Source organism: Astatotilapia calliptera, chromosome 13 (genome assembly GCF_900246225.1).
Source record: "Astatotilapia calliptera chromosome 13, fAstCal1.2, whole genome shotgun sequence".
Classification (NCBI taxonomy): domain Eukaryota; kingdom Metazoa; phylum Chordata; class Actinopteri; order Cichliformes; family Cichlidae; genus Astatotilapia; species Astatotilapia calliptera.
In genome coordinates, this window is record NC_039314.1 from 22,456,089 (window position 1) to 22,483,446 (window position 27,358).

General features: G+C 38.3%; 2 protein-coding genes and 2 non-coding genes across 4 annotated transcripts in view; 3 read left to right on the forward strand and 1 right to left on the reverse strand.

Moving 5' to 3' along the window:
- On the forward strand, positions 1-6,204 carry LOC113035072 (myelin and lymphocyte protein-like). The gene is made up of 4 exons (XM_026190343.1): positions 1-444; positions 3,564-3,731; positions 3,826-3,948; positions 5,397-6,204. The coding sequence occupies exons 1-4, from the start codon at positions 352-354 to the stop codon at positions 5,469-5,471; spliced, it is 459 nt and encodes a 152-aa protein (XP_026046128.1). The 5' UTR covers positions 1-351; the 3' UTR covers positions 5,472-6,204.
- Positions 6,205-7,458: 1,254 nt separating this feature from the next.
- Positions 7,459-7,552, forward strand: trnai-uau (transfer RNA isoleucine (anticodon UAU)). The gene is made up of 2 exons: positions 7,459-7,496; positions 7,517-7,552. It is a non-coding gene; the product is annotated as a tRNA-Ile (tRNA).
- A 346-nt stretch (positions 7,553-7,898) lies between these two features.
- Positions 7,899-7,992, forward strand: trnai-uau (transfer RNA isoleucine (anticodon UAU)). Its single transcript has 2 exons — positions 7,899-7,936; positions 7,957-7,992. It is a non-coding gene; the product is annotated as a tRNA-Ile (tRNA).
- An 867-nt stretch (positions 7,993-8,859) lies between these two features.
- mrps5 (mitochondrial ribosomal protein S5) overlaps positions 8,860-27,358 on the reverse strand; it is a 33,342-nt gene continuing 14,843 nt past the window's right edge. The window contains exons 7-12 of the mRNA XM_026190268.1: positions 15,071-15,161; positions 14,390-14,436; positions 12,682-12,739; positions 10,777-10,839; positions 10,454-10,590; positions 8,860-9,454 (exon numbers count right to left, since the gene is read on the reverse strand). Coding sequence (XP_026046053.1) covers positions 9,230-9,454; positions 10,454-10,590; positions 10,777-10,839; positions 12,682-12,739; positions 14,390-14,436; positions 15,071-15,161 — 621 coding nt within the window. The 3' untranslated portion in view covers positions 8,860-9,229. The remainder of the gene's footprint in view (positions 9,455-10,453; positions 10,591-10,776; positions 10,840-12,681; positions 12,740-14,389; positions 14,437-15,070; positions 15,162-27,358) is intronic.

The following is a 27,358-nucleotide window of genomic DNA, read 5'->3' on the forward strand; positions in this document are numbered from 1 at the left end:
AACTGAAAAGTCAGTGAAGTGTGTCTTTACTCAATAGCAACAGCAAAGATATTAAATCAGTAGACTCAACTTAGCCTGCGGCCACAAGATCTCTCATCAAGTTTTTTGAAAGCCCCGTCACAAGTCACCAGTTCACATTAAATTCCAGGCAGCGTTCAGTGCTGTAAGGTGAAGGGTGTGTCTGGTTTGCTGTTGTGGGAAGGGATCTCTCCCCCACAATAGCAGAACGGGTTTGACTGCTCACCTGACTTTCTTAAAAGGGTCATTTACACCTGCTGCCGCACCGTTAGTCCAGAGGAAAGAGCAAGGTGCTCACTGTTAAATCAGCACTGGGAGAAGGAAGAGGCAGAGATGGCTGCAACAACTGCTCAGCCCATGGGGAGCCTGCCCAGTGGACTGGGAATATGCACCACTGCACCGGATATATTTTACATACCTGAACTGGTAAGTGGGCAATGACAGACAACAATGACTATGATCTTCAGGTCATTAAGTATTCTCTTCAGGATGCAGTTACAATTTTATAGTTCTCATTTTAAAGTATTTTAAATACGACAAATATTTCATTAAGGTGTGCCATGGCAACAAGTTCATATATATATATATGAGTTAAATAAGCCTTCGGCTCATATAAATACTTCATATGATGCCTAAAATTGATGCCTAAACTATTTTTACAGGATAAACGACAATTGGTAACAGTGCTATGTATTGGGTGTGAGTTTAAGGATGAACAAAACTCAAACTTCTTTTCACCAAAATAAATTACCTGCTGGTATTTCTGATAATTTAGTGGTCCTATATCTCAGTGGGCCTATATCTCCATATAGTAGCCACACTGTTTTAGGATAAAAATGCACAATTTGGAGATAGAGAGTCAGTGGAGATAATTCTTCATGTGGGAGGAGCATCATCTCTCTTCACATCTCACATTTCACTTATATTGTGTCTTTGTTAATAAGAAAGAATGCAGCCTACTCTTCTTCACCCTGACTGATTACAAAGGACACTCGTATAACAACTAAAAAACAAAACTGCACGGATAAAGATCTTTCATTCTCACAACCAATACCCTCGCTAAAGTTTTAGTTTGTTTATTTTGGCTCCGCTCAGCCAGTCATGCTGTTATATTGTATGAGTTAAAAACATGAACATTTTCATATCTTGAAGACTGATGAGTTTCGAACACAAAATGCGAATGCAGTAAGAAGCCCTTTATGAACTGTTTCAGTTCACCAATGACTAAACTGAACTGGAAACACTTGCTGTATAAACAAGTTATTTTACCTGTTCCAAAGTGTACAGTTCATTTAACAATTAATGAACTAATCAGCCAATTGTGTGGCCGGAATATAATGGATTTAAGCACATAGATATGGTCAAGATGACCCACTGAAATTTGAATTGAGTGTCAATATGGGGACAGGTGATTTAAGTGACTTTGAGTGCGGTATGATTGTTGGTACCAGATGGGCTCCTATGGGTATTTCATAAATTGCTAATCTGCTGCTATTTTCCCACAAAACAATGTCTAGGGTTTATAGAGAATGGCCAGAAAAACATAAATGCCAGAGAACTCTTTCATGCTGAAGCAACAGTAAGTCAAATAGCCGTTTTTTTCCCAGCCATCTCTAAATGCCTATCCTCGAAGTAAAGTATGGGTGACAAGCAGCAGAGTACCATACTTGGTGGGAACCCAGGCTAGGATCACCAAATTTGGACAATAGAAGACGGCAAAAGTGCTGTGTGTCCCGAGGAGCCTTGAATTTACTGTAAGCTTTGAATCTGGCCTAAACATGGCTACATTCTGCATTGTTTTAACAGTTTAGGTTCCTGTTGGTGTAAAAGTCTGGATGATAGTTTCTTAGCACATGTAGTACCAATTCTGAATTGTTAAAATACCACATCCTACCTGAATTTTGTTGCTAACCATGTCCATACATTTATGGATACCTCTGTTTACTGTGAACAGAGAGACTACACTCCCCATTTGCCTCCCATTTTAAGCTGTCAGTGAAATGTCCTTGTGTTTTATATTCGATGAGTCAGATAAATATTTTTGATATTTATATTCATGCACTGTTGCCTGTTCTTATTTCCTGGTTATGATATTAGAATTTAAAAGACAGCTCTTGACTTATGAAGGAACTTTAATTAAGTTTAGACTAAAGGTAAATAAAAACAATCATATTTGAACGTTATGCTTAGCTAATGATGGCAAGCTTGACTGATAAGGTGAACGCAATGTATAGAAACAGTAGAGACAGAGATTAGTGTTTGAATGGGCTGTTGAAAATCAACATTACCATCAATGTTTATTAAGTGTGGTAAAATAAACCCTTAAGTGTGTATTTCAGATATTTTTTTCCACTAGTCTTAGATGAGCCCAAAATTGAAACATTGACCCTTGTATGAAAAAACTTTTCTTTTGAGGTGTTTTGTCTGAATAGAGGAACAAACATTTTCCCAGTAAGGCGTGAACTCCTAACCTTAGCAATGCTCTAAAGTACACTAAAGTTGAAGCTAATTTTGTGATTGCTTTATTTATGATGTTGTAATATCAGAAAGCTTCCACCATCTGCTGGCTAAGTCTGTTTTAGATTTCAATTTTAGATTTCCCCTGGATTTCAGTTGTGGACATCATTGTTCTGCGATGTCCCAGTTGTGGCTTTTGTTTTTTTTTGTTTTAATGAACACGTGGAATGTTCATTTAAGATTTCAGATTGCAATCTGAAATAACTGCAAGTTATGAGTTAGCTTGATTATAAATTCCACATCAGTCAAGCTCCAGTGTCACAATTGGTCAGCGTGTGGTACTTATAAGCCAGTACACTGCAGAGCAATGCCAACATTGTGAGTTAATAAATGACATCACTGAAGCTATTGAGCACTGTGGCCCTTCTTCATACTCAGATAATTTACAGAAATCCTTAAATGATGGATGTAATTTCTCTTTCTATGGCAAGTTTGGCTTAAAGGAACAATCCATATTGCACAGTAAGCACAGGATAAAGCTCTTTTAGAGTAACAATGTTATATTTTAAATCCCACACGACTACCTGTTTTAAAGTCTTTAATTACTGGTTGCTTTTTATGCAAGAGTAACTTATTTTAAGCATGTCGTGTGTTTTGCATTATGCACTTAGATCATATTTATGGTTATTTTTAGTTTAAAATAAAATTGAAATGGCTTTTACAGAGCCTCCTTATAATTTACCATGCAATGTTTAATAAATGTGCAAACTTAGTTGTTTTTAATTCAATTCAAGTTAATGTTATGTTAGTGTTGTTGTTTTGGTGTTTTTTTGTTACATATTTTATCTTTTTTAGAAAGCTCACATTTTGCTACCATTGCTACTGTTTCTAGTCTTCTTGCTTACCTAAGCCCAGCTGAGCTAAGCTTAGGTAAACTAAGGTTAAATGTGCTGGCTGTAGATTCTTATTCACTGAATATGTCCAACTCTTCACCAGAAAAAGAATATGATGGATTCCCATTAGTTCTCATAAATGTTATAATTCAATGTGCCATCTCCATTCACGCTCTCTCTTCTTCATCTCTGCAGGTATTTGGTGGTTTGGTTTGGATTCTTGTTGCATCGACACACGTGACCCCACCGAACCCTCTGGGGTGGGTGATGTTCGTCTCTGTTTTCTGCTTCGTCATGACCTTCCTCTGGATGATCATCTTCGCTGCCGGAGGTCATAAAAACAGTTCTCACTGGGCTGCTGCTGTAAGAGAGACGCAAGAGTCAGACAGGGAATAAAATTTAGAAAAATTAATGGGTTATGACCTTGTTGTAAAAATGTTTGTCTCTGTTTCTGAAGGATTTTGCTTACCATGGCCTGGCAGCCCTCTTTTTTTTAAGTGCAGGGGTGGATTTGGCTATCGTTACCCTCGAGAAGAAAGACGGTGACCTTAAAATCTACCGGACTTACATTTCTGCTGTGGTAAGTACAATAAGAGCGGTCCAAAATATTTGTTCAAATTTATTTTTATTTAATATATTTTATTAATCCACTTATTTAAAACTATTTTGACTTCTTTTGAATACTCATGAAATATACCTATACAATTCCTCCAGCATGGCACATCAATACATGCGATAGTCAGAGGTTTACTGTTTTCCAGCAAAGTCTGGGAGACAGTCAAAGAGCATGGAGGAAATTCCAGGAGACAGACAATTATCCTGGAAGAGCTGGACAGGGCCGTAGAAGGCCCCCAAACCATCACCAGGACTGGCATTTGTGCTCCTTTGTGCAAGGAGGAACGAGCACTACCAGAGCCCTAAAAAACAACCTCCAGCATGTCACTGGTGTGCATATCTTGTACCAAATAATCAGAAACAGACTTTACAACAGCTGCCTCAGATCTGAGTGTCCTCTAGTTGGCTCTGCGATCACTGCCTAGCACTGTGCAGCCCGAGTGGCAATTGCCATAGAATATCAGAATTGGCAGGTCCGCCACTGGTCTGGTCCACTGGTGCACTGTGCTTGTCACAGATGAAAAAAGGCTGATCTTGAGCACATGCGTCTGCACGTAGGGCCCACACAAAATACTGAGTTCCATTTTCAGTTGCTGCAAAGAAATTTGAGAAAAATGGACCTGGCTGCTGCATTATTTTTGAATTCAGCCATCTTTAGGTTGAAAATTATGTGGCATCCTTTCATTTCTAACACATAACCTAGGTCATATCAAAACAGATATCCAGAATGGTTTTTTTTCCATTGAAATCTGATTTGTTTTAAAAGTGTTCCTTTAATTTTTTTGGACAGTATGTTAATGTTGAGATAAAGTGATCAGAGATTTCACAATAAACTATAAACCAGGGGTGGGAAACTCCAGGCCTCGAGGGCGGGTGTGCTGCAGGTTTTAGATATCACCCTGGGTCAACACACATTACCAGGCCTCTGAAGAACTTCAAGACATGTTGAAGAGGTCATTTAGCCATTTGAATCAGCTGTGTTGGATCAAGGACACATCTAAAACCTGCAGGACACCGGCCCTCGAGGCCTTGCTATAAACAGTATATCATCTAAAGAACCAAACCACAGCAGGTAGAAGTAGATTTTCAACATGTTTTTTTTAATTCAACCTGACCCAAAACCAGTGAGTCTGCTCAATTCAAACAGGACATGCAGAACAACATTAATCAGTGACCTAGTTGGTTGGGTGGAGCCAAGGGTACTTATGAACACACATTGATTATTAGCTTAAAGAGGTGGAAACCTCATGTGAATTTCCTTTCACTTATTATGCTAAGCTAAGCTAACTGGCGTTTATACCTAGAATTCCATGTAATTCTTGGCAATAAACCAAATATGGATTTCCCAGAATTGGATTAAAAAGAAAACTTGGCTTTAAGTATGTTCTTTGGTTGTGTTTGTTTGTGTTTCAGGTGTTCGCCTTCGTGGCCACACTCCTGTACTTCATCCATGCCATTCTCTCAGCCATCCGATGGAAATATTTCTGAAGAGTGAATAGCAGACCTGCAAGAAAGTAATACACTCCATCTGCTGTGCACATCTATGTCCCTGACTGTCTATGTGTGTCTTTGTCTGTTGGATAATGCATTTAAGTCACATTAGATTGGTCAGAATTGGTCTTCACTGTATGTGAGAGCATGACTTTCTTGCTTTGCAACATTATCAAAATACCAAATACTCTAACATACAAAAACTCACACAGCACATACCTGAGGTCACAGTGAAAAACTGCATCCCATCCTTTTTTTGGCATAACAGAGTATATTGTGAAATTGGTTACGACTTTGTAAAGGAGAACTATAGATTTTAAAGCAGAGAAAAGACGTAAACAAATCAAAACTTATATTCTATAAACTATAAAATTCAAAGAGTAAATGATCAACTAGACAAAAGTCATATTCTTTTAACCTCAAACCTCAGAATAATGTTGTCGAGCCAGCGATTACATCTTCACAAAAAGAATGGGTCATTTTTTTCAACAGTTTAGAGAATATGGTGTCAATACTGTTATTGTAGAATAAAATTCATCACAAACATACAAAGCTGGTAGCATTAAATACATTAAATGCATACTTATATTTTATGTTTCTCCCTTTGTATTATCTGTGTTGAAATATTAATAATATAACTGGACTTATTAAAGAAATCAAATACATGCATGTCATTAAAAAAATTAAAAAGCAAAGAGTAAAAGACAAAATAAGAGGAACAGAGTTAATGTTGCTGGATTAAATTTTTATAGTTTTGTATTCTGAAGATTATTAAAATAAGGAAAATGAACTACACTCGTCTGTATTCTTTCATTATGTGCTCCATTTTCTCTATAAAACATCAAAAGAATCTTTGAGTTACTTGTGAGAGGCATTTGCACTCATTGGAGTTTGGTTTAACTGCTGTTATCCTTATTCTTCTTCAGAGCTGATGTTCAGTACCAACATCAAACATAATTTGATGTTTTGAATACCAGCTTTCCTTTTATTGCAAAACCATGCACATTAAAATTAAAAGAAGAATAAGAGATTTCACGGTGTTTAAAATACTCTAGTCATGGGGGGTCAAAAGAAATGAAATATCAAATGACTACTTGTCTTCACATAAAACAACAACAGAGTTATATAAAAGTTTAAATTTGCATTTAGGCATCATGAATGTATCGTCATTGACTCCGGAGGTAAGGATGTCTTGACTTGATGAGCATGAGTTGCACACAAGCGCCAATGGTGCAATTAGTCAGCACGCAGTACTTATAAGACAGTAGATTGTAGAGCAAGGCCGAGGATGAGAATTCAAACCTCAACTGCGGCACCCCACCTGCTCTCATGAGGGTTGCTTTCTCTGAGACTGTTTTCGGTCCAGGTATTGGATAAGAACGACCTTTTCTACATTACCAATATAAACCCTCTGGATGTGTGCACCCCCACCCCCGGTGTTGGAATCAGGCAACGTGTTGTATTTCTAAGACAGTACACTGCAGATCAATGTTGAGGTTGTGAGTTTAAGCCTCATCTGGAGCAGATGTCCTCAGTTCATCTTGAAACACCAGGGCAGAGACCTGTCAAGGCTGAGTTATATAAAAGATTCCACTTGCACTTAGGCATCACCACTGTTAAAGAAGGAATACTGAGACGGCACTGCTTTCATTTTTTGCAATCTTGGTTGTAAAAAAACATATATGACAAGGGAGGGCAAATTGCATTGACTTTTCCAATGTTTATTTATTTTTTATTTTTTGGTTTAGGGTTTAAAAAGTGAAGCCAGTGACATTATCAGTGTAAAAGATGGACCCTGTGGTTTTTGCTGTTGTCATCTTGGTTGCAAGAAAAAAAAAAAAAAACTAAACAAAAACACCTGATCTTACAAAGATGGGCGCATGCATGGGCATTTTTGTTGTTGTTGTTGGCAACTGTCTCTAATAGCCAGTGTTGAATCCTCTGGTAAGAATGTCTTGACATAACTAGCACACCAAGCACACAAGCTCCAGTGGCGCAATCGGTCAGCGCGCGGTACTTATAAGACAGTGCACTGTAGAGCGATGCCGAGGTTGTGAGTTCAAACCTCACCTGGAGCAAATGTGTTCTTTGGTAGTTCCTCTGATAGAAATCTGAGCTCTTTTTAGGTCCAGGTATCGATAAGAACAGGCATCACTAGTGTTAAAGAAAGACTCGATGAGAGCTTCGCTTTGAACTGTCGTCATCTTGGTTGCATACCTCCCCCACCCCCTCACCCCCCCAAACAAAACAAAATAACCCCTAAAACTGATGTAAAAAAGGTCGCTGCTTATGTATTGGCTTTATCAACCTGGAAGCTACATTCAGTAACGTCTGAGGTTTTGGGTCAAAAAAGTGAAGCCAGCAGTGACTTGAGTTGTAAGAAGACGTCAGAATCTAGACTTGACTAATGCCTCAAGCACACAAGCTCCAGTGGCGCAATCGGTCAGCGCGCGGTACTTATAAGACAGTACTTTGTAGAGCAATGCCGAGGTTGTGAGTTCAAGCCTCACCTGGAGCATCTTGACTTCATGGTCTTTGAATTGCTGAGGCACAGACCTTTTTAGTGGAAATGTCATCTGAATTTCAGGAGTGGGACCACTCCTCCTTGACACCCCCTTTTCAAATACCTGCTGTTCCCCCCCCCCTTTTCCCCTCTCTTACTTTCCTTCATTCATTTCTCGTTAGTACATGGGGATCTGTTGGGCCCAGGAGCCGTCACCAGTCTCCTTCGAGGCCTTCCCCAAACCGCAGCACCAGTTCACACTTCCTCATTCCCCATTGTTACCGAGGATGTTGTCCTAGCTAGTGAAATGTTCAGCTTTATAAAAGATTAAACTTGCATTTAGGAATCAACTGTGTAAAAATCTGACTACCGAGACAATGGCAGCCAGCAGTAGGCGACTCCTCTGTTTGCAAAATGAGTCAGGATTTCTGGAATTACTTTGTTCAATCTAACCCTAGTTTAAACTTTGCAGCTCAGTTTATATCACCTGGTTATCACTACCTATATCTGTAGTTCTAAGAATATGACCATTTTAACTTTGCAAATCATTGACTCCATTTAAAGAAAAAGAAAGACAGGTATGCTTTAGGGAGTGGCTTTGTTATACATGACAAGTTGCTACTATGACTACAAGGTGGCACTTAGATTGTAGGTTTCGTGGTGAACATGCGGTTATCATTATTTTTTATCATTAATATATATTACTGTGCACTGTTGCCCAACGGACATCAAAAGTGACAAAAATATAACCTTTGTTCAACACTTTTCAATTTCTTTGCTCCATAGTTGCAGTAAAACATAAGAGGTATCCATCAGCCTCAGCTAATCAGGAATTTCATGCATTACTAAATATATCCAAAGCAAAAAGGACAAAACTCCCAATGACTTTAATAGATTTAAAATTTATTATTAGCACATGTTTTGCAACAGTTCAAAATTAATTCTCAAGAGTCAGAATGTAAAATATTTCTTCTGCTGTAACATTGACTGCATCAGTATCATAGGTTTGATATGGACAATGAAGTTGGTGTTATACTGAAAAGCACTGAACTTTAGTCCTCAGTTGAGGACTCTTACAAACAGAGTCCATCACATTTTGAGACGTTAACAAAAACCAAAATTCTAGCAAACAAGTTCCACACATACTGTTACTAGAAAAAAAACAAGTCAGATAATCCATTTGACACTATTGGTTTCCTTCAGTCCACTCAAGTCTCCTTTGGTCTTATCCAAGCATCAGCCTTCCCACGCATTACCAGATGGTGCGTTTGACACCTGCCCAGATCGAGCGTTTCAACCCCTGTGCAGCTCGTACGTCATCCCAGTGCAGCCGGGTGTTGGGAATCTCATCCTCTGACTCTGGGTTGGGTCGTGCGCCGTCTTTGGGACTCGCCACCACCATGGGCAGAAGGCCACGCTGCGACTGAAACTCTACAACATGGAGCTGCTTCTTGTCAGCCAGAGTCTGGTGGGTTTCCTACGGAGAAACAGAAGAGGTAGACATTTTTATATGGAAACTGCTACTGGGGCTATGAACTTAGCAGCTTCTATAATATAAACTTTTTCCATAAACTTTTAGTTTTTGGAACTACAAAGTTAGTGACTTGGGAAATAAAATCCAAATGAGTATTTTCAGCAATATTTAGACAATTTTTTAAACATTATTTTCATAAAGTTTTAAAGCATCACATTTTTATAGTTAAAAAGTTGCTTGAAATCTAAATATATTTTGACCGAAGACCAGTGAAGTGGAGATAGCAAAAGAAAGAGAAGTTAGGTTCAGACTGTGAAGAGCAAAATAATGATACCTACAGCTGCACTGAGAGAGCTCGGGTGAAACAGCCATTTAGAAAATGTGCTGGATTTATAACAGAAAACATAACAAGAAAACTATTGGAAAAATAAATGCAATAACTGCTTCATCTCAAATGTCTTGTTTTCATCACCACTGAAGCCCCAAATTATAACTGAAAGTAAAATAAGATTAGTTGGCCAGAATTATTAAGAAGCCAGATATTTCCCCTCAGGGATAAACTGAGAAAAAGCTACAAGTGGAGGTAATGTTGCAGTAACATTACTCAGGTGGACACAAATACAACCCCTGTCTAAACAGGCATCCATTTGCTGGGAGGTTAGCTGTACTTACAAGGTGATAATATGTCACTATTGTGTTTTCAGCATTCAGAAGGCCACCTGATATGGTGCAAATGACATCAGCAGTGAGTGTCCAGTTCCATCAGAGACCTTTACTGCAAGCCTGCTGCATCCACTGCTCTCTTTCCCCATGTTTGCTCTCTCTTTCTCTTTATTGTTACAGTGGAGTAACAAATGGCAAAAATGATCTTTATAAAATTAAGAAAGCTAATAAGAATCTGAGCTCTTATGCTTTCATGAAAGTTTATGTTCCTGCTAAAACCTGTATGCTTTTCCAAAACCATAAAACCAATTTGTGAAAACGCCCCCAAACATTTCTTACCTGACTGGCTAATCCGGTGAAGAGAGCCCGGGTGATGTTCAGGAGATTGACTGATCCCTCTACTTTGCAATACATGTCTTTTATACCGATCAGCTTGCAAAGAGTGATGACCGCCCTGTGGCAGTGCAGACCGTAACCTGCAGACACAGACATTTTCAGGACACCACGGATATCTTAACTGCTGCTGAATGTGCAAACAGGTATCTTTCTGCTGAAAGGTCAACTGTACTTGCAACTAAGGCTGGTGGAAAATGTAAAGTTTTTTCTTTTAGACTTTAGAAAATCGTGCAATAAAAGAGGACATTTTGGAAACTGAAATATACCTTTGCTTTGTTTTTTCATGCAGAGCGTCGTCCTCTTAAACTTGGAATCAATGTCATGGTAAACTATTGGAAGAGAAGAACAACAGCTTAATTATACTAACTGGCTGCAGAGCAGAGAGAAAACAAGCTGCTGTACTGAGACATAATAATCAGACCAAAATGATGCCAGAAAATTGAATTTTTTTTTTTACAAGCTTTGTGCCATTTCTGAATGAAAGCACCTGTGTTTTGTTATGCATCTTTTCCCCTGCTCTCCCTCAGGTCTCCTGTTTCTCTACCTGCCCACCAGATGTCCTTCCACATGCCAGTATTGCCTGCTCACTGCAGCAGCTGTGGCTAATTAGTTATTCAGTGACACACAGTCCTTGAGAGGGAACTGTGTGCTGCTGAATGAAGCCGATATTATAGCTTCAGGTTAAAATCTTGTTCTTGCGCTAAAGCGCTTTTACACACTTCACAGGACATTGTAGATGAGGAGAATAATCAGATCACATGTAGAGAGAGCTAATTTGTAGCAGCTGAAAGAGGTCCCGCTGTTTTCTGTCAAAGTGACAAAGTCAGAGCAGAAAGAAATCTTGCTAACTCCCACATCGGAAACACTTTTCTATACTTAAGTAACTGAAACACTGAAATAAAAGTCTACCCTAGTTCAAACCAGTTAAAATGAGTGTGGGAATTGACTGTAATATCATCCCAGGATGTTTTGGTCTCTTACAACAAAGGTGAAAATGTACCTAAATCAAACACAACCAAACTCGCTACTGGCTTTAAAGTAATTCAAATTCAAACAGTAGCCACTGTAAAATCAGTGCAGCTCACTGAGTATCAGACAAACAGATTGGCTAAAACCTTGCAGCAAATAAAACTTGAGCGATGGAGCAACAAAGGCGACAGAAAGTTAAATTTATCCAGGCATAATTGGAGCTTTGATACAATTATAACATTCAAAACAAGAAAGTAAACAAATGAGTCACACTGTCAGGTTGCAGATGGACACATAGGGAGAGCTGGCATGTGGCAGCATCATCTTTCCATGAGCCTAAAAACATTTTCTCAGTTTCCAATTCAAGCTGGTTGAAATACAGAACCAACGATATACACACACACACACAAAGACACTGACACACATGCAGTTCTTCTGGTTTTAGACCAGAGCTGGAAGCTAACTTTCTCCTCCGGTGGGCCAGTGGAGGCCGATGACTCATGCTCATTAATCTCTCAGGCTCTGCTCTCCAAAGAAGGCCAAAGAAGCCAAATTAAGTCTTACAATTAGAACGGAGAAGCAGTGCATTTTAACTCCCAAACCTTTCTTTACAAATGAATATTATAGATCATATCCTTTGTATGAGTACCAGCAGGTAATGGGAGGGTACAGTGTTGAATCAGAGGAGTACATGGAGATAAAGGCGTTGAATGAAAGTGATGCAGAGAAGAGTGGGAGAAGAGGGAGATGTAATTCTAAATTTCCTGGTACTCATGTCTTCTTCAGTTAAACCCTTCACCCATGCTCCTCTAATACTTACATAAGAACTTACACTAAATTAAACTTCTTCACACCATCATGCTTGTCTTTGCATACTGCATACGTGGCATTAAGAAGTAAAAGCAATTTTCAGGAAATGAGTTTCCTCGTTAACATGCAAATTAATTTATGCAGCAATCTCCCCCAACTAAGGCTATAATCAGATAGCCTTTTCAAAGTAGAATGAAGCATGAAATTTTGATTGTTCTGTATCGTGTTCATCAGATTCTGTTTACAGAGACAAAGGCTGGCAGGCATGTAATACTAAGTTAACATAAGCATATAATAACAGATGGAAATTTAAAATGTGAATAAACAGACCGCAGTTTTATGGAGGAAGAGAGGAAGAACAAAAGGACAAACGAAGATTCAAAGTCACTTACTGGTGTGGTCATTGTATCGTTCTATATAGTACAAGTAGTGGATGGCTCTGTTCTTGGCCTGCAAATAAGAGTTACATGACAAAAGACACACAGATTGAAATCCAGCAGTTACATTAATATAGGAAAATATATTAATACTATTAGCAGAAAAAGGCCGTGTAGTAAAGTCCTTATTATAAACATAATGAAACGCATCAAAGGAAGTCTTGAGTCTTGTCTCTTTAGATGCCATTTAGCTCACCTAATCATCTAATGTATAACCATAATAAAGTGAGTTTAAATGTGCTATTTAAACAAGCTTGATTTGATTTGAAAACCTGTTTATGTTGCAGGTTTCAACAGCACTTACCCAGAAAACACTGTTGAAATATAACAATATTGAAATATAATGTTATTTCCCTAGTCAAAAGTTAAAAACTTGCATGGTAGATGATTAGATAGATAGATAGGGTGATCGTGGCTCAAGAGTTGGCAGTTCGTCATGTAATCGGAAGGTTGCCGGTCCGAGCCCCAGCTCGGACAGTCTCGGTCGTTGTGTCCTTGGGCAAGACACTTCACCTACTGGTGATGGCCAGAGGGGCCGATGGCAGCCTCGCCTCTGCCAGTCTGCCACAGGGCAGCTGTGGCTACAACTGTAGCTGCCTCCACTAGTGTGTGAGAGTGAATGAATAGTGGAATTGTAAAGCGCTTTGAGGGTCTCGAAAAGCGCTATATAAATGCAATCCATTATTATTATAGATATTATTCCTGGGAAGCGTAGTGGTCTGGTCAGGCAGTCTGTTACAACGTGAGAACTATGATCATATCAATAAAGAAAGGAAATGCACATTTTTGTTTTGTTGTTTATTTTTGTTTTTTTTTTTAAATATAACAACATTTTATTGAGACTAGTTTACTATATGGTTGTAATCAGATCTGATATCCCTGTGTTGGTCTTGTTTCTACATCATCATAACAATCTTGGTTCCAGTATCAACCTTGCAGTGTACCTATCATGTTGCCTGAGCCTTCAGTTAAGTTTGGCCAAGTTAGCTAATGCTACAACAAAAAGCTATCACCAGCCTAACTTGATAATATATTTGTTATCTTGCAGACATTCATGAAGAAAATAACTGAATAATTGAATAAAGACATTTTTTCCCCATTTTCCTCCACTTTATAAAACTAGAATATTACAACACTATTGGTCAGCTCCAGTGTTGATGCTGGACCAACATCATTATGATGATGCAGGAATGACACCAGCACGGGGATATCACATAGCTACGTGCACAGGTCCTCTTCACACACACAGACTGGATGCTCACTTTAAAATGATAACATCAGATTTCTGCATATGCTGATGTGGATTCTGTCACACTGAGTGTTTGCCACTTGTCTGGACTGACACAATCATCACCCCCTGATGTCACTTGTATTTGCTTATTCAGCGGCTTCAGAATGCGAGGTCAATCATAAATTTGAATCTTTTCACGTGTCGCTTATCCTTTTCAAAACCTTCTGGTACAAAGTCTATGATAGACGTCCAGCAGATGACGCGATAACATCTCCAAAATCTTTCGTTTAGGAGATATTTTTTAGCCAAGACCAGTCGAAAACCTCAGTCGACAGTTATTTAACAAAACACTTGCAGGATATGTGACCTTAAGCTGTCCCAAACCTATAAACGGCATCTGAAGCTACACTGATATATGGTTTGTGGTCTTACCTTCCTCAGAGCCGTGTTCCTGTCTGCTGCTTTCCCCAAAGCAAAGCCTGGAAGGAGGAAAGAACATTGGTCTTAAAACACCTCTGAGTGCAGAGTGTTGAGTAGTCACTGATGCTTGTGAAGCTCAGTGTAACAGAAAATGTAAAATTCATCATAGTATGATTCATTAAAAATTAAACAAGATTCTCTTGAAGAAATCACAGCTTGTGATGCTTTTCCCGTGTTATTAAACTAATGACTGAGTCTTTATGCTAATGAGCAATAACATGATGAAGTTTTCGAAAAGCAGCAGTGACACACTCTATAATAAGAGGTTAAATGCAGGCGAGCTTCAGGAAAGTATGCAGAGTTTCGTCAGCAGTTTTTCCTTTTTTTTTGCTGCTGCTTGAGGATGAAAAGTGTCAAACCCATTTCCTGCACTTCCCCATATCGGCAGAGGCTGAGGCATTTTAGAAAAGCTCAATTAAAATAACTGTCAAAATCTATTTTGGCTCTGTGTCATGTCTACAGAATTCAAAACATGTTAAATTATGTTTCTTATCTCTCTTCCTCACACTATAATACCTTGCATTTTCAATAAACGTGATTATCAGGGACAAAACGTTTAATAGATTGGATTTATCATCATAAGTTGCTTCCAGAGTTTATTCATTCATGTATTTATTTTTTAGAGATTCAAACCTGCGGCTCCGTTGCCATTTCCCACTGCGACCAAGCAGCTGATGGACCTCTTTCTGCCTTCTTTGGCTGTCATGTTGAACACACTCTTCACCTACAAAACAACAATCATAAACAAACACTATCTTGAGCTCTAGTGTAGCTATTATATCATACACACTGCAAATATAAACATAAATAAAAATGTGAGATTTTTCTGCAGACGTGCTGCAGTCAGTGTGGTTCTGCTGGCTGTGAGCTCCAGCATGCTGTGTAGCCTTCTGTAGCCCATTATGAAACAGCTGGAATGAGGATAAGCAACCCTATAACTGAAGTCCTCTGCTGGCAAACAACCCTGCAGTCTGGAAGAGAATTTCTACCTCAAGTGAAGCAGTTCTAGTACCTTAGGTGGGACAGAGGGAGCTGAGAGGCAAAGCAAATCTCATAATTTATGAGCCCATCTACCATCCCATCGTTACCTGTGAGGTCTGGGCAGTGAAAAAGGAATGAGATCACAGAAAGTCATAATTAGTTTTCCTCACATGGGCTATGGAGTGATGAGTGAGAGCAGTAATGCTGCTCCTTTGCATTAAAAGAAGTCAGCTGAATACATTTGCGCATCTAACCTCCCTAGAGAGGCTTTTTATACTGGAGGGACTGTATATCCGTTCTAGCCTGGTGCAAGTGGCCAAGGATCAGTCCAGCTGGCTATTTTGCTTAGTGTGCTGCAGCTGCAGCCACATTCTGGATAAGCAGCAGCAGATAATAATGACATAATGATATGTTACAACTGTTATTGCTCATTATAAACTCTTGCAATTACATACTGAGATTAATTTATATACTGAGATCAAATATCAGGACAACAAATCAGCCAACTACTGTCATCTGTTTTTATAGCACAGATTAACTTCCAAAGCTCAAAAGATGAATGAAAACAAGCATTTGTTGTATAACTTCGGCGTAGTATCATTTGATTTTATGCATTTTGGCTTTTATGCTCAAGTCAATAACAGACAAGTTAATGAACCGACAAAAACAAATGCGTGGAGTAAAACATCTGCAGCTATAGCACCACAACAAAGCTATTAGTTGTGCATTTGTGGTCAATCCAGACCCGCATGCCTTCCCAGATTTAAGTGACTTTCATTGATCTGTTATGTAAAAAAAGCGGCAGTCATCTATCTATCTCAGAAGCACACACATATCCTATCCACACAGGCTGATCAACTCTAGGCAATATGATTTTGAAACACCAGGGGGCAGCATAGATCCACTTCAGAGGTTTGAAAGAAGAGCGGGAGGAAAAGAGGTGACGGATGAGGGGTAGAAGGCAAGGGACAGAAAGAGAACAACAACAAATGAAACTAGAATCAGATCCAGCGTGTAAGGCTGCAGTTTAGACTAGATATAAATGTAGTGACAACTCTCAAATTCAAAGAATCTAATATGTGGGGACCGAGGATTAGTGTCACCAATTCAATATCTCATCAAATGTGCGATCATGTCACAGCCTCCTATTCTGTGTCAGTTATGATGCTGAATTATGGCCTGACGAGAGCTCTTGTGGAACATTATGACGACACAGTGAAGTTGACCTTTTTCATACAAAATGTCATCACTTCATTACTTGATATTATTAGACATTGGTGTGAAATCTTGTAATAAGTGAATGTATTCGCATTATAGTCAAAAACATGCTCTGTAAGATCACACTGAACTTGACCTTTGACCACCAAAGTTTAACCGATTCTTCCTCAAGACTAAGTGACCATTTAAAAATCAAAGAACAAGAAAAAATGATGATTAGATGGTGAAAGATCTATTTGTTGTGAATGTTCTAAAATCTGACTCAAAAAATCCTGATGAAATGCCTGAATGTGTGGAAATGAAACATCCATTTGTGTGTGTGACATCTGAAAACGGATGTGTCTGCATCTTTGTCTTAATAAGAGATGTGCAAAGTACCAACACTCAAAGAAGCCTCAAGAAGAACTACAATAAATGCACACGGAATAAATTCAGCTCAAAACCAAGAGGCACAGTGAAAAGTGATACAGAATAACCAGCGATCCCGACTAGTTCATTAAGCAAATTTAATTAAGATAATTATAGTGCTAATTAGAAAATATTTTTGGTCTAATTAGAAAATATTTTTTGTCATAGCACCTTTCACAGTATGTTTCATTAATAAAATGTTCATTTAGGATTACTCTAAATTAAAAGCTCATTTTACCACTGAACTCCACAACAAGCTGCAAAAATAGAACAACAGGTACTTTAGAGTCTAGTTTAAGACCTGGTTCCTGGAACTCTCATTTAAGCCATTTTTGGATTCAAAAGGAGGAAAATATCTGACTTATTACTAGCTAAATGCTGTACTGTGTTCACCAGCTTGTCTCTGAATATGTCCATCAAACGCTTATGGAAAGCTTTATGACTGAAAAAAGGGTCTGCTGCAGCAAAAAAAGATGCTAACATACTGAAGAGCTGCAATTTGGCACTACTGCCAAATCCACTTTCATATTGAAATCACTCAATAATTCACTGTTCATATGAAAAAACAATGACTCCTGTGGCTTTAAGCATATAATAGCTATGATGTGATTTCCAATAACAGGTATTGAGTTGGAGGGGTTTAAATATTGACTATAAGACAATTCTCATACAGACACACACAGGTCACACAACTGCTTACACACAAGGTCTATATGAAAAATCTGTGTATCTATGTACAGTATTTTGACAGTTCAATACTGGTTTAAGCATTGGCGGCACTTTGTGTTACTTTGCTGCTTATGTATGGCAGTGGTTTGTGGTGTTCATGTTGCACTTGTGTTAGTATCTGTCTTATTGATGTGGAAACACTGTGGTTATTTCTTCAACTCCACAGTTGGATATTGCTTTAAAAGTATTCCCTCAACGATACACACAAATACAGAAATATTACTGAGGTGGAAAGATAAGTGAAGAAGCGATTGTACATTCAGCAATAAAACACCCATCAAATATTTATTTATTCTCTAGTAAAGGCAGAAAATCAAATATTAAAGCTTCCTTTGCTCATTTTGTGCGAGTGTGAATGAGAGGGGAACAATAATAGTACAAAAAATGTAAAACTAAGAACGTGAATGGACAAAATTCATTCAGCTGATTTTAAACAGACAAGAAAAATGTTCAATAAAAGAGCCAACAATTAAGCACTGATGCATTTACAGTATTTCCCACCACAGCCTGAGTGTAGTATAGTAAAGTTTTCTTTTCAGGTTGGAGCCAGAACCAGAACTTCAAACCTTGTGGCTCAGAGTTAGGGCTCAGAGTTAGCATAAAAATTTGGGCGTGACTGAAGTGCATTTTAAGCTTAATTCAGGTGGTTTAACTGTTATTACTGCAGTTTCAGAGACACAAAATTAAACTTGCAAATGTAATTGGAAAAAAAATCCTTTGGAGCCAATGATTGCCTGAAGTCTAGAATCCATGGACATCACTAAATGCTGCGTTTCCTCCCTGCAAAGTCTCCTACTACAGCTGCCTTCATTTAATGCATGCTTGAAAGTCATTGAGGAATATCTCATTTCTTTGCCTTGAGCTTTTGGGTTGCTTTTGCTGTGTACTTTGGGTCATTATTATGCTTATGCTATCATCAATACACATGAATGCCCAGGTTCCACTTGCAGCCATGCATGCCTATGCAACAACACTGCCTACACCACATTTGACAATGATGTGGTATTCTTCAGCTCATAAGCCCATCATTCTAGTGCAAATTAATCTTGTTTTCATATGTCTTCATATGTCACAAGACTTTGTTCACCAAGAACTACAAGTTCTTTCAGCTGTTTTCTGGCAAATTGAATCCTCTTGTTATTGACTTTAAACAACTCTGGGAAATGATTCATGTCATCATGCACTTTTAGTTTTATAGCACTTGTAAGGTGTTTTGGTGTTGCTGATCTGAATAACTGAATAACTACCTAAGTTCAACACATGGAATCAACTCCAGCTCTTTCATCTGCCAGATTATGAGGGAACCAACCTCATGTGGTCAAAATACTGGTCAACTCTTCACTGACTTTCATGCCTCTCAAAAAGGTGGACTATGTACCCTGTATAAATACTTATAGACTTGGCTGTACATGATTATCATTGTGCTAGGTAAAGATCAAGGTATGATACTACATATATACATGATAATACATATTATGTATTAGAATTTCACATAAAGATAACCACAGACAACATAAAGAAACACAAAGTGAAAAAAAAAAACGCAAAATGAAAACAAGCCATAATAATTATGAGCTAAAAACTGAATAAAAAACAAGCCAATCGAGTGTGAAATTGTCTGAGTATGTAAATGTATTCCATACTCCAGTGATAAGTGGCAACAAAAAAAAAACAGTTGTTACAATACGAGTGAATGCAACTCAATCCCAAGTGAAGGACCTGCCTGGCCTGCCTCATCAATGGGCTTCTCTCTGCCTCCCCTCATGCTCCACCTCTCTTTCTCTGAGTCTCTCCATCTCTCTCTACACCAGCAAACTGAAAGAGTGAATTTAGCTAAAGGGCATATCATGACTGGTGGGAAAAATGTATTTATGAGTCAAGCTAACGCTTTGAAATGGAAGTCTATAGGAGCCACTACATAGCACCAACTTGTTTCTGACAGAATGCATTCAAAACACCTTCAGCTGTGACTGTGAAAGGGAGGTAAAACATCACAGAAATGAAGGTCATTGATCCCTGGAAATATGAATAGTACTTCCTGCCTGCTTGTATGCATTTCCTTATGTTGTTCCTATGAGCTGCGAATAGATCTTGCACTAGCGCCCTTTCATTGGACTAACCCCACACCACCTCCAAAAAACAGTTCACCTTGAGGCTTTTATCCCTGTCAGAGAGCGCAAGTGATAAAATAGTGCTGAATTCCAGCAGAGGGAACTTCAAAGTCAAGATGTGCCTTGAGCGTCGCTCGTTACGTAACATACACTTCAGTAAAGGGTTTATAATATGACTGCAGGGCCACAGAACAAGGATTGGGGTCAGAGCAGAAGCAAACACCAAAACAATGAAAAGACAACCCCAAGGACACATGCAAACACATGGATGCACAAAAACAGTGACTTAACGACACCTCCACATGCCTCACATATTTTTTGCCCTGCACTAGCCTTTACAAACCAAAGGTGCACACACATAATGCTCCAAAAAGTACATGCCGTAATAAATGCATGGACATTTTTTCTGCACAATGTGGCAGCAGGTCTTAAAGGGAGGCAGCAACATATCCTCCCTTACTGTCAAGTTTAAGTGTGTAACGAAACTTGCTCTTTATGCCAGGTGCGGACCAGATGGCACATGAAGCGTTTCTGTAAATCAAAATCCAACAAGTTATTAACTCTCAAGTTTCAGCGTGACTTATGGCTGTTCGCAGCCAGTTTCAATTAGAAGTGTGTCTAAAAGCCTCCAGTGATGTTGAGTTCTGGGCTTTACATTTGTCATTTGAGGTGAAGATGCAGTAGTTTTGAGGAGTGTTCACAGCAGAGCAGATGGGCTGAGTTTTTCTCTGCCGGATGAGCAACAGCATGGCAGTGGGAGGATGCTTCTAACTCGCTCTCACTTCTGTTTAATCTCTTATTTTCTCAATCTGTTGCTGCACGTTTTCCTGTCTCCATCAGTCTATATGCTGCAGTACAAGGGACGAGTTTTAACCACATGAAACCAGAAGGTACTGCATGACTACAAATGCCTTCTCTGACTTGCTCTTGCATAGAAACACCATTTTTTTTCTCGAGTATCTTGAGTAAAGATATCAACAAGTGAATAGTTAACAGCTTTTATTTGCTCAGGCATAGCTACAATTGCCATAATTAGTCATACTGGTGCATAATTTAAACTCTGCTAGATTTCTTTGTGTAATTGTGACATGTGATGTGTTGAGAGCCAGATGGCCATATCTGAAGCAAAACGCTAGATTCACAGGCCTGTTTTTTTCTAACAGTGGTGCGAAAGGTAATCAGCTCTTTTACATAATGAAATAACTAATCGTGAAAAGAGAGTGCAGTCATACACTATGGTAGATGGCTATTTGAATATTATAGTACAAGTGTCAAGTTCTTCTTTGGCCCCTCTCCACTAAGTTTAATTAAAAAAAAAAAAATCTTTCAGATATTTGTGACTGAGAAGGAGAAAAGGAAAGAGTTAAAATCCCTTTCTGGACTAATGTGTGTTCAAATGAGATGACAAACTGCTGTCTAAAGACTTAGCAAGAAAACAACATTTATAACAGTGTAGGGAACTGTGCGTTAGTCATGCAAATGACTCAGACATGCATGTTTGTGCTTGTGAGACTGAAGGGACGAAAATAGGACTTAATTCACATTCAACTGTAAAAGTATTTTTTGGAAATTAAATTGATCATATAGGGCGAGTGAAAAATTTGCTTTCCTATTCATTTCCTTAATGTAGAACATTTTCATTTGTACTATGTATTACTCTACAACTTGGCATCATGGTTGATTCAGATACAAGCCACCATCATGAGATTAAAATGCACTTGGAGATATATTAATTGATCCAGTAACTGAAGGCAATATTTTAAATTAGATTTGATAAAAAATGTGTTCCCCAAGGATTCTTCAACATCCAACTTTTGGATGAGGTTTAATAAACTATGTGTTGCTGGGTCAACTTCAGTGAATACCGTGTTCCCAATTAAAAGAATCTAACTCCTCTAAATTAACTTTTAAAATAACTCGGTGATGTATGACTGCAAGCTTTTACTTTCAAATGTAATAATACCCGAAGAAATGCAAAATTATCTCATCTTCTTTATTGTCATTTCTGTGAAAATATTAAACTGTAAATGAAAATAACAGTGCTGAACTTTCACCAGCACAAATCTAATAAATACTAGAACTGCCAAAAGGTTCATTTTGACTAATTTACATTTTAAAAATCACTCAATTTACATGAAACTCCATCATCTAACATTTCACCACTTTTTCTAAAAATGAGTTTATTTATAATGTAGTTAATCTTGGAGCACATGGGATAAAAAGGAACTGCCAACAGAGTTATATTAACCCCAACAGAAATCAATGGGAAATGCTGCGCTCAACAATGTGGCATGCTCAGTTGGCTAGCAACATGTATTGTTTACAGAGATTCATACATGAAGGCTGCTATATAATAACCTAGAGGTAGCTAGATGTCACCAATGCTTTGGCTAATTATGACTCTGGATGTGACTAATAGAAAATATATAGTGGAGTGCAGTTAAAATAAAAAATGAAGAATTATTGCACGACTGACTGAATCTCTCTGGGTATTCTGGCTTCTTCCCACAGTCCAAAGACTTACACCTAGTGGGGTTTGGTTACTGGTGATTCTAAACTGGCTGTAGGTGTGAAATTGAGCATGAATGGTTGTCTGTCTATCTGTGTTGACCCTGTGACAGGCTGGCACTCTGTCCAGGGTGTACCCCACCTCCACCCACCCTATGGTAGCAGGGACAGTCAACCACAATTCTTAATTGGATAAGTGGAAGAAAATGGGTAGAAAGATGAATGGGTCGGGTAGGTGAGGGAGTGTGTGACTGGAAACATATAAAGAAGCAAGCAGGTTGCTGGCTATGTAGAGAAGCCAAACAGAGCACAGCGCAGAGAGTGGAGAACTAATCTGAGCAAATAAAGAGTGAAATGTGGTGCAGAGCAGCCAAATTGGATTGGTTTTGGAGTTGAACGTCAATGCTGAGGAAGGCTGCACACTAGGATGGGTGGTGTTGTAGATTGAACAAGGCTCTCGGATAACATAATAAACACTCACTGATCGACTTTTACAGCAATTAATTTATTTAAATGCATTTCTTATTTTATTGTGGCCAACTGTGTGGTGTATAGTAAGTTACAGGCAATGACCTGCTTCACTTTCAACAGTATACTCTCACTGGTAATTTGCCTAAAGGTTTTATCATGGATCCTTCTCTGTTTGCATCACCAGTAGTTATTATATCAGTAATTCCTTGGAGTTGCTAAATATCATTCACTTTCTATGGACTCTCTAGTTATTGTTGTTTGTTGTTCCTTTGTGGATTCTTAAACATATTTCAACTTTATGATCTGTAATGAAATAATATGAAATCACACAAACTCTTTGTAAATCTAATAAAACCCCCAAAAGTTCTTGTTTGAAGTACTTATTTCGTAAAGTCATAGTTACAGCTAGAAGACTGGTGCTGTTGCAGTGATTCTGGGGGTTTAGAACGTTGGTAGTTGTAGTGTTAAGAAACAAATAAACCTGCATTAGTAGCTTTTGACTTCTTTATTGTGAATTTCACTTTTGATATTAGTATGAATACATGCCTTGACAGTTCAGTGTAGTAAACAGCTCTAATCCAATTCAAAGTTCCTACAAAGTTCATCCAGCCTACTCTTAGTTTACTTTCAACAAAACTTTCAAGGTTGTTGACTTCAGGGAGTATAAAGCAAAAAAGAAACCCTCTTCTGACACTGACAACACTCCATCTCCGTTAATGAAATCACTGAGTCTTGTCCAAGTGTGTGCTGTACTTGGAGAGAGGCCATGAACATCACTTTTGTCTGCGTCGCTCTGACTCTTCTCCATTTTTTTCAGTTACCTCAGCTCTCCGTCATCTCTAGCTCTATTCTTCATCACACTGAGTGTGCCAGAGCCGTGTGCTTTAACTTAATGGGAATTTTTGAAGCTGTAGTTTTTAGTGTAATTGTACTGGATTAGATGATTTAGATGCATTTTGGTGCACATTTTTCATTTGATGATTCTCTGTATAGCATGTCCTCACATACGAGCACAAATTATTTCTTGACTGCTTGGGGAGGCGGATGAGTATGAAGCGGGGGGGCAGCAGTGATCATTTTATCTTCATTTTTTGGAATTTTTGTAAGCCAGCCTTATTAATAAAAATTAAATTAAATTAACTGCCCAGTCTTAACATGAAAGTGGCTTTTTCAGAGCTTTTCATAAGAGCTGCAGGCTAAAATAAGGCAGGGTGGATAGACTGAACAATAGTAGTACAGTTGTCAGCAGGAAGACCAAAATAGTGTACTAAAAAGAGCCTATGAGCTGAGGGCAGCTGTACAGTCAGGGGATAATTCAGCACTGGTTTGTCACTACTTTTAGTCAACATAGGACAAAGCAACCTTTGCTTTGCAACCAAAAGACGTATTTTGAACAGTTTTTGCCTAAAAGTCTGTATGGAGCCACAAAAGATATTTGGACCTTAAAGTGAAGGCAATAAAGCCTAGTCTCCTTTCCATATTACTAACAAGCACAAATAAAATCCTTTACAACATGTAAACATTCTACAGTAGTATTATTTGATATTTAACTGATATTTATCTAATATTTAACTTTCTAGTTTCCCTATATTAATACCACATTTTTGTTGGATTTATTATGTTACAGTAGGGCTGCTCGATTATGGCAAAAATGATAATCACGATTATTTTCACTGAAATTGAGATCACGATTATTTGACGATATTTATTTAACCCTTTAAGATCTACCATAGAACCAAGTCCGCCAGAGCTTATATAATTTTTTTTTTTACATGCTGTAGTGCCATTTGTGGGAGCATTTCAAGTTGCTATACATCAATACAACTGTTATAGCCTATATTTTAAAAATGTGTATGTATTAAGTCCATAGTAACTACATTAATTGCAAAAAAGTGCAATAAACTACAAAAAAATTGAAAATCGTTTTTGTTTTGTTTACATATATTTCTACTTGGAGAAATTTAAGAGGTTTATCCCTCAAAACTTTAAATACAAAAAACTTGCAAAAAATAGTTTCCCACCACAGGAAATTTATTTTGAGTGTCTTCATAGTTTTATTTTTGGAGATACATAAATTTTTATATACACTGCAGGAAAAACAAAAAAAACAATCCTATGATGCAAATTTGCAAAGAATGTGCATGTGCATCAAAATAAACTATTTCCAGCAGTGCAATTCGAGTTCTAAGGCCTACAAGTAGAGCTGGGCGATATGAGATTTTTTCATATCACGATATGTTTTTTTCATTTCAGGCGATAACGATATCTATCACGATATAAGCCAAATAACTATATTTGTAAGATTTAAATGTGCCGTTGCTCACAAGTAAAATGTGAGCAGCTTGTTTTTATTTAAATATTTATTTCCCATAATAAGTTCAACAGGGTAGATGTACTTAAGGAACATGAGACTTTTTCAGATAAATAAAGGCAAATATTGCAAACTACACAAAAGGCAGCCGCTAAAGCGTTTAAGTTTCAAAATAGAACAAACGAAACAGACTAAATTGTCAATTCCACTTAGAAACAAAATATAAATTCTAAAAATAAATCTTAGTTTGTTTTACAGAAGAACAGACAAAACTGACTAACTTTTGTCAATATCAAATAAACTGAGAACTAAAAGGAAATTCTCAATCTCTCCTTGTTGTATAGCTTAGCTTTTCAAACAGTTTTAACAGTTACTTTAGTCTGACAAAAGCCGAATGACAAATTAGCGCTTCCAGTCAGAGACTGAGGCTACGTCCACACGTACACGGGTATTTTTGAAAACGGAGATTTTCCGTTTTCGTTTTAAAAATAATCCCGTCCACACATAAAGGCAGAAATGAAGGAAAACGCTGCTATGAACATGCCAAAGCAGCAGGTGGCGCTAGATTTCTAACCGTGCAGAAATGTTGGCCAATCAGAAGTCTAGAAGCCTCGGTGGGAAAAAGTAAACAAAGCTGGGGCATAGAAGCAGAACAGACAGTAACTGTGTGTATATGTAAGCATTTAAACACTGCAGAGAGTAGAATTAACAGTAACAGTATTGTAGAAATTCATTTCACCGAAACAATAACGTGGCGCACAGTGTGACGCATGCACCAGTTCATTGTATTTCCAGACTTGCTTTCGGCACAATTTACAGTGCGCGCTGCTCTGTTTTTTGTCAGACTTGAAATAGCCGAAACACCTTCACACTACGGAACTTCTATGGCTCTTCCGTTCGACAATCTCTCCGGCGTTGGAACCATCATCTGTTTTCTCTTCGGTCACGCTCGGTTGATTTTTCTAGTCGGCACACTCATTTCCTCCATTACCCGCTGGCTCCATTACCCGCTGGCTGCTTCCCAAACAAACACACGTGCGGCTTGGCACTTGTGCTGTACGTAACAAGTCACGCGACGTGACGCTGCGGCTGTGATTGGTTCGGCTCTGCGCTAGTTAATTTGGATTGGCTGACCTTTTTTTTTTTTTTTTTTTTTTTTTTTTAAAGAGGACAAGAGCGGCGAGGTCTATCGCGATAGCTTAATTTCTCTATCGAGTAAAAGTTCTATCGCGATACATATCGTTATCGTTCTATCGCCCAGCTCTACCTACAAGTAAAAAACTACATTTTCCGCGAAAATGACGTCACTTGCGATAGTTCCCGTTGATGTCTTTTTCAATGTGGGAAGTGTTATGAACAGCTGATCGGATCGGCAAAGCCTGTTTCTGGAATATTATGTTTTTGTTCCTGCAAGCGCTTTTTATGCAATTTTTGCAAAGCTATATGTGGAAGGAAACCGTGACCTAGGACAAGCTGATGGCATAAGATGTAAGTACAACTCCTCTGGTTTCATATGGAGAAAAATTTATTGTGCTAGCTTAGCGGTTCAGGTTCTACAGGGATTTAAAAATAGTTACACAAAACGAGCATGCTGCTCTGACCGGCTTTAAAGGGTTAACAATAACAATGTATTGAATAATGACTTTAAAAAATAATATAAAATAGTGTGCAAATACTGATAACAGTGCAAATGTTTGCAATATAAGAAATAAATGAAAAATGTAAACTTTGCAGTGTTGCTCTGTGGTGCAGCTACGACACCATAGCAAAGTTTACACACTGTGTCTACTTGATCCACGTCTGACTCCGCGAACCCATAATGTTTCCACACCACTGAAGGTTTTTTTTTTTTACCTCTCTTTTCAACCAACGGCAGTCACTCTCCTCTCCAAATAACTTCTGCTTAGCTTTCCGAGCTTCCTTCGGGTCCTCTTAAGTATTCGAAATGCAGAGCAGTGCGCTTGATTTGCCACACGGAGCAGCGCGAGAGTAAAGCATGAGGGAGGGGCTAATAATCGGCTCAGTCATTTTTAATGATCGTTGAAAGCCCAGATCGTAATCGTGATTAAAATTCGATTAATTGAGCAGCCCTATGTTACAGGACAAAAACAATGAATATGTAGGCCTACAAAAATAGCCTGCTTTGATAATAAATAAAGCACATGCAGTATCTCACTAAAGTGA